Here is a 14,562-nt window from a genome sequence, read left to right as displayed (position 1 = left end):
TAAGAAATTTGATTTGGGTATTTCTGATCTGACAGTATCATTTCATATGTGGCTCAAGGGGCACGACACAAACACATACCTTGGTCTCCAGGTTGTCTGCAGTCTGACGCAGCTCGTTTCGTTCCTTCTCTGACTTTTCCAGACGTCTCCTCAGAGCAGTGATCTCATCCTGATCAACCGAATGTGATACAATTATAATGGAGTGAAAAAAACATTTAATACACAACATCACAATATACAATGCCAACCTAAAGAATACCTTTAAAATTGCTGAGATGGATAGAATGATTAGATAGAAGCAATTTTGAATTTGACAGATAGATAGATAGATAGACAGATAGATAGACAGACAGACAGACAGACAGACAGACAGACAGACAGACAGACAGATAGATAGATAGATAGATAGATAGATAGATAGATAGATAGATAGATAGATAAACGACAGAACAATAAAAACAGACAGACAAACAGACAGACAGATAGAGAGAACAATATATAAAGACAGACAGATAGATAGACAGAAAGACAGATAGATAGATAGATAGATAGATAGAACGACAGAACAATAAAAACAGACAGATGATAGAACGTTAGAACAATATATAAAGACAGACAGACAGATAGATAGAAAGACAGATAGATAGATAAATAAAACGACAGATAGATAGATAGATAGATAGATAGATAGATAGATAGAACAATAAAAACAGACAGACAGACAGACAGATAGGTAGATAGATAGATAGATAGATAGATAGATAGATAGATAGATAGAACAATAAAAACAGACAGACAGACAGACAGATAGGTAGATAGATAGATAGATAGATAGATAGATAGATAGATAGATAGATAGATAGATAGATAGATAGAATGACAGAACAATAAAAACAGACAGATAGATAGATAGATAGATAGATAGATAGATAGATAGATAGATAGATAGACAAACAATAACAACAGAGACAGATAGATAGACAGACAGATGATAGATAGAATGACAGAACAATATATAAAGACAGACAGGCAGACAGATAGATAGATAGATAGATAGATAGATCAATAAAAATAGACAGACACAGATAGATAGATAGATAGATAGATAGATAGATAGATAGATAGATAGACAAACAATAACAACAGAGACAGATAGATAGACAGACAGATGATAGATAGAATGACAGAACAATATATAAAGACAGACAGGCAGACAGATAGATAGATAGATAGATAGATAGATCAATAAAAATAGACAGACACAGATAGATAGATAGATAGATAGATAGATAGATAGATAGATAGATAGATAGATAGATAGATAGATAGATAGATAGAACGACAAACAATAAAAACAGACAGATAGATAGACAGACAGATGATAGAATGACAGAACAATATATAAAGACAGACAGACAGACAGACAGACAGATAGATAGATAGATAGATAGATAGATAGATAGATAGATAGATAGATAGATAGATAGATAGATAGACAGATAGATAGAATGACAGAACAATAAAAACAGACAGATAGATAGATAGATAGATAGACAAACAATAAAAACAGACAGATAGATAGATAGATAGATAGATAGATAGATAGACAAACAATAACAACAGAGACAGATAGATAGACAGACAGATGATAGATAGAATGACAGAACAATATATAAAGACAGACAGGCAGACAGATAGATAGATAGATAGATAGATAGATAGATAGATAGATAGATAGATAGATAGATAGATAGATAGATAGAAATAGACAGACACAGACAGATAGATAGATAGATAGATAGATAGATAGATAGATAGATAGAACGACAAACAATAAAAACAGACAGATAGATAGACAGACAGATGATAGAATGACAGAACAATATATAAAGACAGACAGACAAACAGACAGACAGACAGACAGACAGACAGACAGATAGATAGATAGATAGATAGAACGACAAACAATAAAAACAGACAGATAGATAGACAGACAGATGATAGAATGACAGAACAATATATAAAGACAGACAGACAGACAGACAGACAGACAGACAGACAGATAGATAGATAGATAGATAGATAGATAGATAGATAGATAGATAGATAGATAGATAGATAGATAGATAGATAGATGAAAAATAAAATGACAGAACAGTAAAGACAGACAGACAAACAGATAGATACATAGATACAGACAGACAGATAGATAGATGATAAATAGAACAACAGAACAATAAAGATAAATAGACAGACAGACAGACAGACAGACAGATTACTAGACTGAGTACTAGATAATGTGATAATTTAGTGGTTTAATTGTGATGTATAGTGTGAACATGCCCTTATTGAATGGGTCAGTACCTCTTTGGATCTGAGCCGCTGGTCATCCATGTTGACGTCCAGCAGGGGGCGCACTCTGCACAGCAGCTTCCACCAGCTCCAGCGGGTCACTGCGGTGAGGACTCGCATATTTCTTTGAATACAGCACACTGCCATCTGCTGAACCTGATCCCAGATCAGCACACACATTAGACTAGACGTCACATCAGACCCACACTGACTCAACTATATAAGACTGTAACACTATTGAAGTGGCCACATTCTACATTATTCCTAACATTTCAATTTTTCCCCTGAAGTTAATCAAGGATTATTGCAGCAGAAATGACACCCTTTAGATTGACTGTCTATTTTATGTCCTCTCGCCGAATATTTGGTCACTATTGAGAGGAATACAGTGATCTCTGAGCCCCTATCCACAGATCTATAAACCTTGTCTGTTTCAGCAGAGGACAAGGACGAGGAGAGACTCACCTTCATGCGGCGGTATTTCTGGCGGCCCAGGTGACCCAGACAGGACGCTTGAAGCTGCACCAGCCAGCCGCTCAACAACTGATCTCTCTGCTGATCTAAAGACCTCAGGACACCACGCTTCATAAACACCTTCATAAACACACACACAGAATGACCTGAAAACTTCAAAAGTGAAGAATAAAACAAAACCTCTCTATGATATATCTGTTAAATTTAACAATGATAGAATAATAGAATGACAATGCTAGAAGGATGGATGGAACAATATAACAATAGACAGACAGACAGACAGACAGACAGATAGACAGATAGATAGATAGATAGATAGATAGATAGATAGATAGATAGATAGATAGATAGATAGATAGATAGATAGATAGATAGATCAACAGACAGACAGATAAATGGAAGACTCTCGCTCACCCTGCTTGCTCCCAAAACAATGCTTTTCTTGTCCAAATCCAGATCAATCAATAATTCCTCCACGGCCTGATATAAAGGGATGTAAACACAAACAGACAGATCTCAGGCCCTCTTTTGGAACATCAGCTCCACCAAATCAATGAGGGCTGTTCAAGCAAAAACCAGCTAATCAATAAACAAGCTAATAAACCGGGTAATAAATAACGTCATCATTTGACATCATTAAAAATAAATGACATTTCAACAGAGGGTAATGAGGCGCGTGTGCGCCGTGGTGATTCAGGACGTCCAGACCTTCCTCTCGTCTGGGGTAATGAAGACAGAACCGTATCGCTTCATTATGGGAGCAGAGAGGGCCTGAAAACGACAGCGGAAATCACTCAGGGACATGTGCTGCGGGTAGCCTGCAAGACACAGAGACAGAGAGAAAGAGTTTGCTGTCTTTGTAAGGACATTTGGTAAAGGATTTTTCCTTACAAAATATACTATAGATACTGGAGAAGTGCTTCAAATGCTCAGTATGCTTGAAATGGTTCTTTCTGCAGTATGTAATATGTATACTGAGTGTGCACAGTCTGTATGCATGTCTAAATATGCAGTATACAACCAAAGGTATCAATCATGTCTCTAGCACAAACAGTTGTGCATTATTTTTTGAATGCCAGAACAAAGAACAAAGTGAATATCAAAAGTCATGCAATTAACTAAAAGCTATACAAGACATTAATTATGAAATAATTATTTTTAAAATACATCAGTTAAACATATCTCTGAATAAAACATTGTCTATTTACATTAAAAGCAGTGCAGTCCAGTAAAATATTTTTTAAGGGGACCTATTATGCCCCTTTTACAAGATGTAATATAAGTCTCTGGTGTCCCCAAAATGTGTCTGTGAAGTTTCAGCTCAAAATACCCCACAGATCATTTATTATAGCTTGTCAAATTTGCCCCTATTTGGGTGTGAGGAAAAACACGCCGTTTTTGTGTGTGTCCCTTTAAATGCAAATGAGCTGCTGCTCCCGGTCCCCTTTCCAATAGAGGGCGGAGCTCAACAACAACAACAACAAAGCTGGAGAATCTCACGCGGCCGGACACTGATGGAGAGACTCAGGAAGAAGTTTCAACTTTTAGAATGAAACTGGACGTTTCTGAATGGTTAGTGGAATCTGTAGTGTGCTACAGATTTGTGGAGTTGCTGTGGAGTTGATTCAACTCATCGACTAGCATGTGCCGTCATGTTAATCTTTTGTGCAAATCCAGCGCTGAATTGACCCTCGTTTGTGAAGCAGTCCGGCGTAAAATGACGGCATGACAACAACACTCTACTACAACAACTCTTCCTCTTCTCTAAAGCAGCCCAACATGGCCTCACCCCCTTTGTTGTGTGTTCTCGGGGGCAGGGTTTATGTAAATTTTGGGGTTTGTGATGTCACCAACCCGGGAAGAATCTTGTTGTAGTCTTACCAGCCATTTGTTGTAGTCCTTAAACAGCAAATTCTTTAAAAGAAAATATCTCCCTTTGCTTTGAACTTTGAGTGTCGTAACTTTGCAGATGTTTTTTATGCTCAAACAGCTAAACTAAAGTTAAAAAAGTGAAATCATAATCAAGGACCCCTTTAATTTTTGGAATCTGATTACATAATCCAGATAACATGTAATCAGTTACTATACAGCACTGCATGTCAATGGGAGGTCCCATAAGAAACAAACATGCATGAGTGTGTGTGAGACCTGTTCGGTACAGCTGCAGTGCCGGCAGCAGGTGTGTAGAGTGCAGCTGTACACGCAGTGCTGGGACATCAAAGCCACAGCCATCTGTCTTAGCATTCAAACACTGCAGGAAGACCGGCCGCGCTCGCCGAATCAGATTCACCAGAGCATCCTGCTCGGAGAGAGAGAGTCATGGAAAGAGTGAAGAGGATTTACAGACAAAAGGCAGATGGAAACAGTTTCATAACAGCTCATTTGTTTCTCACCGCCTGCAATTTGACGGCAATGCACTGGGAATGTCTCCTGAGGGCCGCCATCCCTCCACTCAGAGTCTTCCGCACCGTGCCGCTCCTCTGCAGGGATCGCTGAGAGCCGCCCTCCACGCCGCCCAAACCCCGGCAGAGAGGGGGCACGGACGCCCGCAGACCGAACAGGGCCTTCACTGCTCCACTGAGAAGAGAGAAAGAACGAGAGAATTAGGATGTTTTCACACTGAAGCATTCAGTTCAGTTTGCCGTCATAGTTTGGTTTGTTTGTAAGACGATTCAAAATTCACATGCACTCCAGAATGGTTTACACCTGCTATGTTTTGTACACATGAACAACAGTACTGATGATGTTAAAGGGGACCTATTATGCAAAATTCACTTTTATAAGGTGTTTGAACACAGATGTGTGTAAACAACCAGCCTATAATGGTAAAAATCTACCCACTCCTTTTTTATAATCCCCATAAATCATAAACAGTCTCTCAAACGAGCTTCCCCCTACTCTTGCGTAAGCCCCGCCCACTACTGGCACAGAATCTGCCTTATTGGCTTAGCTCCTCCCCTCAGCCATGTTTATTTCCTCACCAGGTAAGAAATGTATTCTTATTAAAGCTACTAAAGTTATTTAATCAAGAGTAGTGAGTGATTTTTCTTTTGTTGTTTGATTCATATTAACAGCATATACAGCAGTAGGTACTGTATATGACGCTGTTGTCACTTTAATACACAGATCTAATATACACATGCGATTTCTTTACTTGCTGATTATGTTCACAGACATAACTGTGTTTGTGAACTTTGTGTGTCTTGTGCAATAAGACGCGTAAGGGAAATCAGTATAATACTCGCGGGACGCGGCTGACAGGCAGCTTTCTGTGTGTGTTCTTCAGATGTGTGTGCTCAGAAAACTATATATCAGAAGTTTAGACTGATATAGCTTTAAAACGCATGCAAATAATAACTGTCATGATGAGAAAGAACTGCAAAAGCCACAAAAGAGATGATAATCAAAAAGAAACAGATGTTTTGTTAGTTTTTGGCAGAGTATTCAAGGCACAAGCTGTACAGGCCCCGCCCTCTTCTGGAAAGGGGGTGGGGAGCAGCAGCTCATTTGCATTTAAAGATACATGCACAAAAACAGCATGTTTTTCCTTCCACTCAAAAATGGGCATTTACAACATGGCATAATAAATGATCCCCTTTAAAGTCATTAGTATTAACAAAAAAGTAAATTTCCTGTCATCTCTCCATTATTATACCAATAAAAGTGCCAAAAATTAGTATGTGAAACCCATGAGTATCAGAAATTAGTATTAGCATCACAGTCCATCTTGTATGACCTATATGACATCTACTGAACACCACTTGATCAAATCTACACAGAAACTGCCGTTAGTGAGCAGCTTGAATTCTTGCTATCTCTTGCTATGCATTTTTAATTAAACATAAAAAACATGAGTAAAAAGAACAGCATGCAAGGGCCTTTTCTAAAAATGTTCGATCCCAAGCTCGTGGAACTCGAGCCCTCATGTTGATGCTGCAAACACCGCACAGTTCTCAGGCTGTATTCACGCTTGCCTTTATTGCGGTACGTTTACGTCCTCAACATGACCACCGTGAGTACTAGCAGCAGATGTTTACCACTGTTGCTAGGTAACAGCTAAGGAGGACAAGGCGCAAGTATCACTGTGTTATTGAATTTGATTTACCACCAAAACTCACACACAGCACTCGCTTTTGTCTGCCGCAGACGTACTGCAAGAGAAGAGAAAAATGCGAGTTGCTCTCCAACGGCAATTTATTCAGAGACAAGGAGCTATGAGAAAAGCATTATACTATATATGAGACTTGGAGGAATGCAAAAATGCAATTCATACAGTATGTCATCAATAGCTGTTCACTTCTATGAGTGAGGATGGACTGTTGTTATACTAATTTCAAATGTACCAGAGATCAAATGAAATGAACACCAGACAAAAAAAATAAAAATAAAATAAATTAAAATAAAACATTCCCAGCCATATTTAACATCTATTTCCTTATATTTTCTAAAAGGTATTTTCCAAACATACCAGAGTTCACATAAACTGAACACCAGACAAATTAAATAAAATGCAATCAAATGCAATAATATGCGATAAAATAAAATAAAATAAAATAAAAACATTCCCCCCAATATTTAATGTCTATTTCCTTATATTTTCTAACAGGTATTTTTCAAACATACCAGAGTTCACATAAACTGAATAATGCAATGCAATGCAAAAAAAAAAAAAAAAAAAAAAAAAAAACATTCCCACCCATATTTAACATCTATTTCCTTATATTTTCTAACAGGAAATTTCTAAACATACCAGAGTTCAAATAAACTGAACACCAGACAAAGACACGAGTCAATTTAAATAAAAATTTCCCAGCCATATTTGTAAAATCTACATGTATTTCCTTATATTTTTCTGCCATTTTTGCATTTTTATCTAAAAGCCATACCTGCTATTTTTCACTACACTTTTATTGATATAAAATTGGAGAGATGACAAGTACTTAAAATTTTAATAATGCTCATGAATAATGTCAAGTCATTAATAACTTTCCAAATAATAATATTAAATTTTGTTTGAGAAAAAGCTAAAAAAAAAAAAAAAGTCATCCATACAGCCGTGTAAAAGTGCCTGATCATCTGTGGTCTCTTACATTGAGGAGTTCTGCAGCAGGGAGCTGGCATTAAGCACAGATGGATTGTTCTGGACCTGACTGAACCAGCCTGAGAGATCATAGCGGACCGGATCTGAACCCATCAGGTGAGCGATCTCACACTGCAGAGGCTGCTCACACTGGCGCACTGAGAAGCAAGGAAGCAGAACGATGAGGAAACGTCTCAAAAAACATCACAGGAGCAGGTCAAAATCAGACTGGAGTACCTGTGTCGCTGAAGTACTGACACACTCTTTCCAGAACCGTGCTCTCGGTGGAACCAGGAGTGACCATCTCTTCATCCAGAACCCACAGGAGACCTCGAGAGTCGCCTTCTGGTGCTCGAACCTGAGAAACACACACACACACACAGTGTAAAATTACATGCAGGGTTGAGGTCTGTAAGAAGCGTGTTAAGAATCAGTAAGTGATACCTGCAGTCCTGGCTGGTCAACAGCACACACGACCTCTGACGGGCTCGTCTCAGGGGCTGTGAAATCTACACGTACTCCTTCCTATGGAAATTATTCAGAAAGTCTGAAATTATTTATTAGTATTATTAAAAAGTTAATTTCTTGTCACCTCTCTAATATTATATCAAGGCCAAAAATGGCCACACACCCCCACAAAATCAGCATGTGGTGCTCGTAGGAATGTTAATTTATAAATTATTTATTAATTTTAATATACTTTTTTAAATTTAATTCAATTAAATTTAAAGTTAAATTAAAAAAATAAATTTTATAAAAAAAAATTATAAATATGTGTAGGAATTATATTTTATATATTATTTTATTTTATTATTTTTAAATTAAATTAAATGTAATTTTAAATTAAATGTAAAAAATAAATTAAACTAAACTAAAGTAAAATTTAATCAGCAAGGCTCATTTTCATATTTAATATTTATTTGAGGTTGTCATACGGCATTTTTATCTATAGTTTATTGACCAAATAACAAAAATGGCAGTAAAACATACAGAAATAGAACTTGGAATGTTAATTTATTCATTATTTTATTAAATTATTTTATACATTATTTTTAAATTAACTGTAATGTAATTTAATTAAATCAGCAAGATTCATATTCATATTGAATATTCGTTTGAGGCATAGCACAGCTGTAAACCACTTCTCTCACACAGGTGTGGTACCTGTGTGTATCGCTCCAGCGTCTGTGTGAACGTGTGATTGAAGTAAAGTTCCAGCAGTCTCTCCTGTAAGTAGTTGTGACAGAGCTCGGAGAAGCCGGCGGCCCGGTCATCGCCGCTGTGTCTGGGGTTCCTCAGGCCCGGTGTGTCCACCACGATCACGGAGGCCAGCGTCAGCTGCTGAGAGTGCAGCGCTCTGGAGAGAGAACAGAAACACTGCAATATAAACAACTCTTCAGAGACATATGATTGATTAGGACACTGTGTATTTACCTGTTGATGAGAGACACAATAGTGGTGAAGAGTTCCTCATAGAGACCAGCCGCCATCCCTTCTACACACTGAGCAGCACTCAGTTTTGGACCTGTAACACACACACACACTTGGTCTTAGGGGTGTAACGATACGGTTCGGTACGTACCTCGGTTTTGAAGTCACGGTTCGGTATGGGTTTGGTACAGCAGGGTGAGAAAACAAAACAATTTTTTATTAAACACTGCTTTACTGATCAAACTGTGTCTCTGTCTTTAAATTTATTAAATTATAATTTATTAATTAAAATTTTCTTAAGTATAAAAAAATCTATCTCTGCTAATGCTGTAAACTATTAGGGAGCCCTTACTTGCACATTAACAACAGAGCCCAAATTATTAAATTCAGTTGCTATTTATTTTTAGATTTAATCATCAACACTCAAATAATAATAAAAAAATATATGTATTGTACACATTTAAATTACACATAAGGCAGTGTTTGCATTAACTGTTTCACCAATTCGTTGATGAAATATAATCATTTACACAGTGATCGTCATAACTTGTTTTCATGACGGATTTATTTAGGTTTTACATTAACTAACAGGTTAAGTAAAATATAATTAATATATAGGCTTATATAGTGCATATATTTAGCGAAACAGTTCATTTCTAACAAGCTGTGGACATTTGGCTTTTCTGAGGTAAATGACTACGTGACATATTGTTTACAAACTGTTTTACTGACATCTTTCCGCGGTTGAAACACTGATTGAGCGATTACATGAGATATGATACATTTCAGTAAGTTGTACTGTAACTTTCAACATACCTTCATGTTCATTCATGTTCATTCTGTAGTAGTGAAGAAGAAGAGATGATCGCGTTCACTCGCACTCTGCGCTGCCGTTTGAACTGAGGCGCCTATACAGCGATCTGTCACGCCACATCAAAAAGCGTCAAAACGGCATTTATTGTTTGAATTTCGTGATAAAATGGACAGAATTTGAAAGATGGCACTTTGTTTCTTATCGAAAGTAACAAAACACAGAGCTTATTGCGATTATTGGTGGTTAATGCTGGTTAAAAGCGGTTAGGCTAAAAAGCATTACTGTGCACGCCCCCTTCTGGATTGGAGTGTGGATAGCCTGTGATTGACTGTGTTCGTCGTCTAACTGCATGAATCGAACCATGACCGTTAGGGATGAATACATGTTCCTTGCCGCTGTCGCCTTTGGCTTGCTTAGTTGGGGACACTTGACATTTGACATTCGATATTCAACAGTGCTTTGCATCTGCCTGCATTGGCACCATTTTCTTTAAGAGCTGCTGTGCAGCCAAAATTATATACCAGTTATCACTGTAAAGCAATCTGCATTGTAAAAAGCGCTATATAAATAAAGGTGACTTGACTTGACTTGACATGTACCGTTACACCCCTACTAGGTCTCTAAATAAGGACTTCTATTTTTGGTCACACTTTAGTTTAGGGTCCAATTCTCACGATTAACTAACTATTAACTATGACTTTTGCCTCAATAAACTTCTAATTACTGCTTATTAATAGTTGGTCATGCAGAATAAGGCATTAATATGTGCTTTAAAAGTACTAATAAATAGCCAATATCCTAGTAATATGCATGCTAAAAGCAACTAGTTGATAATGAGAACTGGACCCTAAACTAAAGTGGTAGGCTACCCTATTTTTGTCAAATAAAGAGACTTGGAATTATGTGTATCCATGTCTACAGTATCAACACCAAAATGAATGCAGCAGTCAGGTCAGTGTTGCCAAGTTGTCAGTGTTATTTTCCTGTGAAGTTGCACTTTTAACACTTTTGTTGCTGTGGGTTGTTTTTCATGTCCGCGGGTTGAAGCGACCCCAAATAAATAATATTTAGCCCCGGAATGCAAATTTTATCAGGGGAACCCCGCCAAAAACACAGATTTTTTTACCTCCTGGAACGCAAATTTTTTTGAGTAGCAATTGACCATTCGCGACGACCTGCCCCCTTTAGTTGCTGTTGCTAAGCCATGGCGCTCTCACGCCACACATGTTCTCACGCAGTAAAAAATACAACGCGTAGACAGACAAGGCAGAACAGGTTACTTTTTATATGAAACAAAGTCTCAAATTTTGTCATTTTTAAAGAAATTTAAACAATAAATACCGTTTTGTGGCTCTTTAATGTGCCGTGACAGATCACTATAGCGCCTCAGATCAAGCGGCTCATGAACCGATCATCTCTTCTTACTAGTTAATTTATATCATCAAATAAACATGAATGAACCATATTTCAACCACAGAAAGACGTCAGTACACATCATTTTTCAAGTTCAAGTCCACCAATGTTAATCTACTAACTCCTCTGACTGCTTTGTCAGACAAAATGGTGGATTCAGCGTTATGATTGGTTAGATCGCCTGTCAATCAAACTCCCAGCGAAGGGTCAATTGGGTGGGTTTTGTTGTGAAAACTTGGCAACCCTAAGTCAGGTACAATCTCTCTAAAGGCCAATTCACACCGCACAGACAGACGGCAACAAACACTGACAGACATGTCCATTGGATTTTGTCCGATCAGTGTGTTGCCCCTGTCAGAGTCTGTTGGCGTCTGTCGGAGCTTGTTTTCGCCGATTGAACATGTTGAATCGGATTTAGAATGTCTGAGAAGTGACCTGTTGTAATCTGGTGACTGTCGCCGTTGGTCTGTGTCTGTCGGTGCAGTGTGAATTCGCCTTAAGGTGTTTACGTTCATTATTATTGTAACGTTATGTTCTTTGAGACATGAGCAAGATGCCAAGAGCAGCTGTGTGTGTGTGCGTTCATGTGTTTTGGAGGAGGCGTGGCTTTGGACAGCGATTTGCAGGGAGGGCGGGATCATATGCTTTCAATGCTAGCAGGCTAACATTAGCATTTCTCAGATTACCTACTGCACCTTTAATATTTTTGTAGACCCCAAACATTTGAACAGTAGCTTATGGCAGAATTAGAAACATAAATATGCTGATTAGATATTAAATATATAAATAAGTTGAAACTGAATTATTTTTTTTTTTTTGGTTATAACTCTTTTATTCAGTTGATTGTCATTTTAATATGTGGCTCTGAAATATTTGTTTGAGGTGTTCTGTGGTCAAATGTCTTTTTATAATATAAATTTCAACTTCAACAATAATAAAAACTACAATATTTCATGTTTATTTATCTATCTATTTGGTAAGTAGCCATGGAATAAGTGGGGTGATGTCCATCGCTGGTTCCTCTACACATATTTTAGCTCAGATGTCCGAGGTTCAGGTGGGTTTAACAGGGACAGTCTGTATTCTGACCTTCCTCCGGTTCGTCTGCGGCGTGTCGCTCTCTGACGCCTCCAGTCGCTCTCTGCAGTAACTGCCTCAGGTGGTGTTTGAAGACGGCAGTGTGAAGCTCCTCTCCCTCACAACCCAGGATGGCGCTGGCCGTCTGCGCGCTGTCAAAACTCATAAACTGCTTACGGCCCACTGAAGCCGTAGAAGAAAGTGAAAAAAGAGTAAAGACTCACCAAATTCTTTTCGCTTCACAAAATACAGTGTTCAGGGTAGTCCTGTTTTACCTTTGCATGTTCCTGCAACACCAAGATGGTATATTCCTGCTAAAACATGCCAAATGGCCTTCTGCTCATCCGCTGAGAATCCCAAAGTGTTCATGGCGGCCAGCAGTTTCCCAAAACCCACTGAAGCTCTCTGCTTTTCATCCACCTGAAGTGAGGGATGAAAAACTATTTTTATCAAAGGGTTAGTTCACACAAAAATAAAAATTCTGTCATTAATTACTCACCCCCCTGTCGTTCCAAACCTGTAAGACATTCATTAATCTTCAGAACACAAATTAAGATATTTTTGATGAAATCTGAGAGCTTTCTGATCCCTCCATTGACAGTCTACACAACTACCACTTTCAAGCCCCAGAAAGGCAGTAAAGACATCATTAAAGTACGCCATGTGACTCCAGTGGTTTAAGTGACATGAGTGCTTTGATTACGGAAAAAAAAACACCAAAACAATTTACCTCTTTATTTACTTAATTTTTCACATAACAATACGTTCACATAACAATGTCTGCTCTTGTGTCAACACAATACGTATGTGTCGTGGTGCTCCCGTGAACACGCTTTGGAGATAAATATTTTGTAAATAAAGTGGTAAATTATGTTTTTTTTGTGCAAATAAAGCACTTGCGTCGCTTCATAATATTAAGGTTAAACCACTGGAGTCACATGGATTAGTTCAATGATGTCTTTACTATCTTTCTATGGCTTGAAAATGGTAGTTGCGTAGGCTGTCAATGGAGGGACAGAAAACTCTTTTTCAGATTTCATTAAAAAGATCTTCATTTGTGTTCCGAAGATGAACAAAGTCTTGGAATGACATGAAGGCGAGTAATTAATGACAGAATTTTCATTTTTGGGTGAACAAATCCTTTGAAGCTTATTAAAAAAAAGTTATAGTTAGAGCACACATGTACATGACACTTTGAGCCATGGTGCTCATTTGGGATTCATAGGTTCAAGTCTGGTCTGTGTCATTTGTGTCCACTGTTATATCAATAATAATGTCAAAAAAGAAACAGACTTCATTAAAAAATGTGTTTAATTTAGTATTAAATTTAAAAAAAAAAGCCAATTTTATTTGTATAACACTTTTCCTAATATACATTGTTTCAAAAGCAACTTTTCCAGAAAATCTTTATGGTAATGTTTATAATATCTTCATGCCTTATAGTCAGATTTAGGATATTAGAGCTGGGCGATAATATAGTTTACATTTTATGATTATATAAACAATAAGGCAGTTGAGATTTGGTATATAGTATATATAATGTGAGTGTACTGTATGTGTGTGGATAAAGTTGAATATACTTGTATATCCAATTTTATATAGCGAGCTTACATTTAGCAACAATATAAACAATCATGGAGCCGACATTTGCTATACAGTATACTGTATATCACTTTACCTGAGTGTACTGTATGTATGCGGATGTACTAATATATCAAAGTCCCTTTAAGACAAGTCATTTCACTTGGTGGCCATCTTTGAAATGCGGACATACAATTGCAGCTGGGGAAACATCAAATTCACCAAAGCTGTTTGCCAAACTTTTGATTAAATTTCATATTTGAAATCACCAATGAAATCTGACGACAACTGTCTCATAAATTTTGTTTCTAAACACTCAAATCATGACAAAAAACAGCTT

At 37.4% G+C, this 14,562-nt stretch overlaps 1 protein-coding gene across 8 annotated transcripts in view; it reads right to left on the bottom strand.

The window, feature by feature from the left end:
* The window catches only part of LOC127519709 (unconventional myosin-XVIIIb-like), a 62,843-nt gene that overhangs the window by 29,626 nt on the left and 18,655 nt on the right, over positions 1–14,562 (bottom strand). For all 8 annotated transcript variants that reach the window (XM_051907167.1, XM_051907168.1, XM_051907169.1 and 5 more), the window contains 14 exons: positions 12,917–13,061; positions 12,654–12,824; positions 9,341–9,431; positions 9,071–9,263; positions 8,351–8,431; positions 8,144–8,264; positions 7,917–8,064; positions 5,220–5,403; positions 4,975–5,125; positions 3,535–3,644; positions 3,241–3,306; positions 2,818–2,946; positions 2,365–2,508; positions 80–169 (listed from right to left, as the gene is read on the bottom strand). In XM_051907167.1, coding sequence (XP_051763127.1) covers positions 80–169; positions 2,365–2,508; positions 2,818–2,946; positions 3,241–3,306; positions 3,535–3,644; positions 4,975–5,125; positions 5,220–5,403; positions 7,917–8,064; positions 8,144–8,264; positions 8,351–8,431; positions 9,071–9,263; positions 9,341–9,431; positions 12,654–12,824; positions 12,917–13,061 — 1,824 coding nt within the window. The remainder of the gene's footprint in view (positions 1–79; positions 170–2,364; positions 2,509–2,817; positions 2,947–3,240; positions 3,307–3,534; positions 3,645–4,974; positions 5,126–5,219; positions 5,404–7,916; positions 8,065–8,143; positions 8,265–8,350; positions 8,432–9,070; positions 9,264–9,340; positions 9,432–12,653; positions 12,825–12,916; positions 13,062–14,562) is intronic.

The sequence above is a fragment of the Ctenopharyngodon idella genome, chromosome 10, assembly GCF_019924925.1.
Source record: "Ctenopharyngodon idella isolate HZGC_01 chromosome 10, HZGC01, whole genome shotgun sequence".
Taxonomy (NCBI): domain Eukaryota; kingdom Metazoa; phylum Chordata; class Actinopteri; order Cypriniformes; family Xenocyprididae; genus Ctenopharyngodon; species Ctenopharyngodon idella.
The sequence above is the reverse complement of the archived record's forward strand: the minus strand, read 5'-3'. Positions and strand labels throughout refer to the sequence as shown.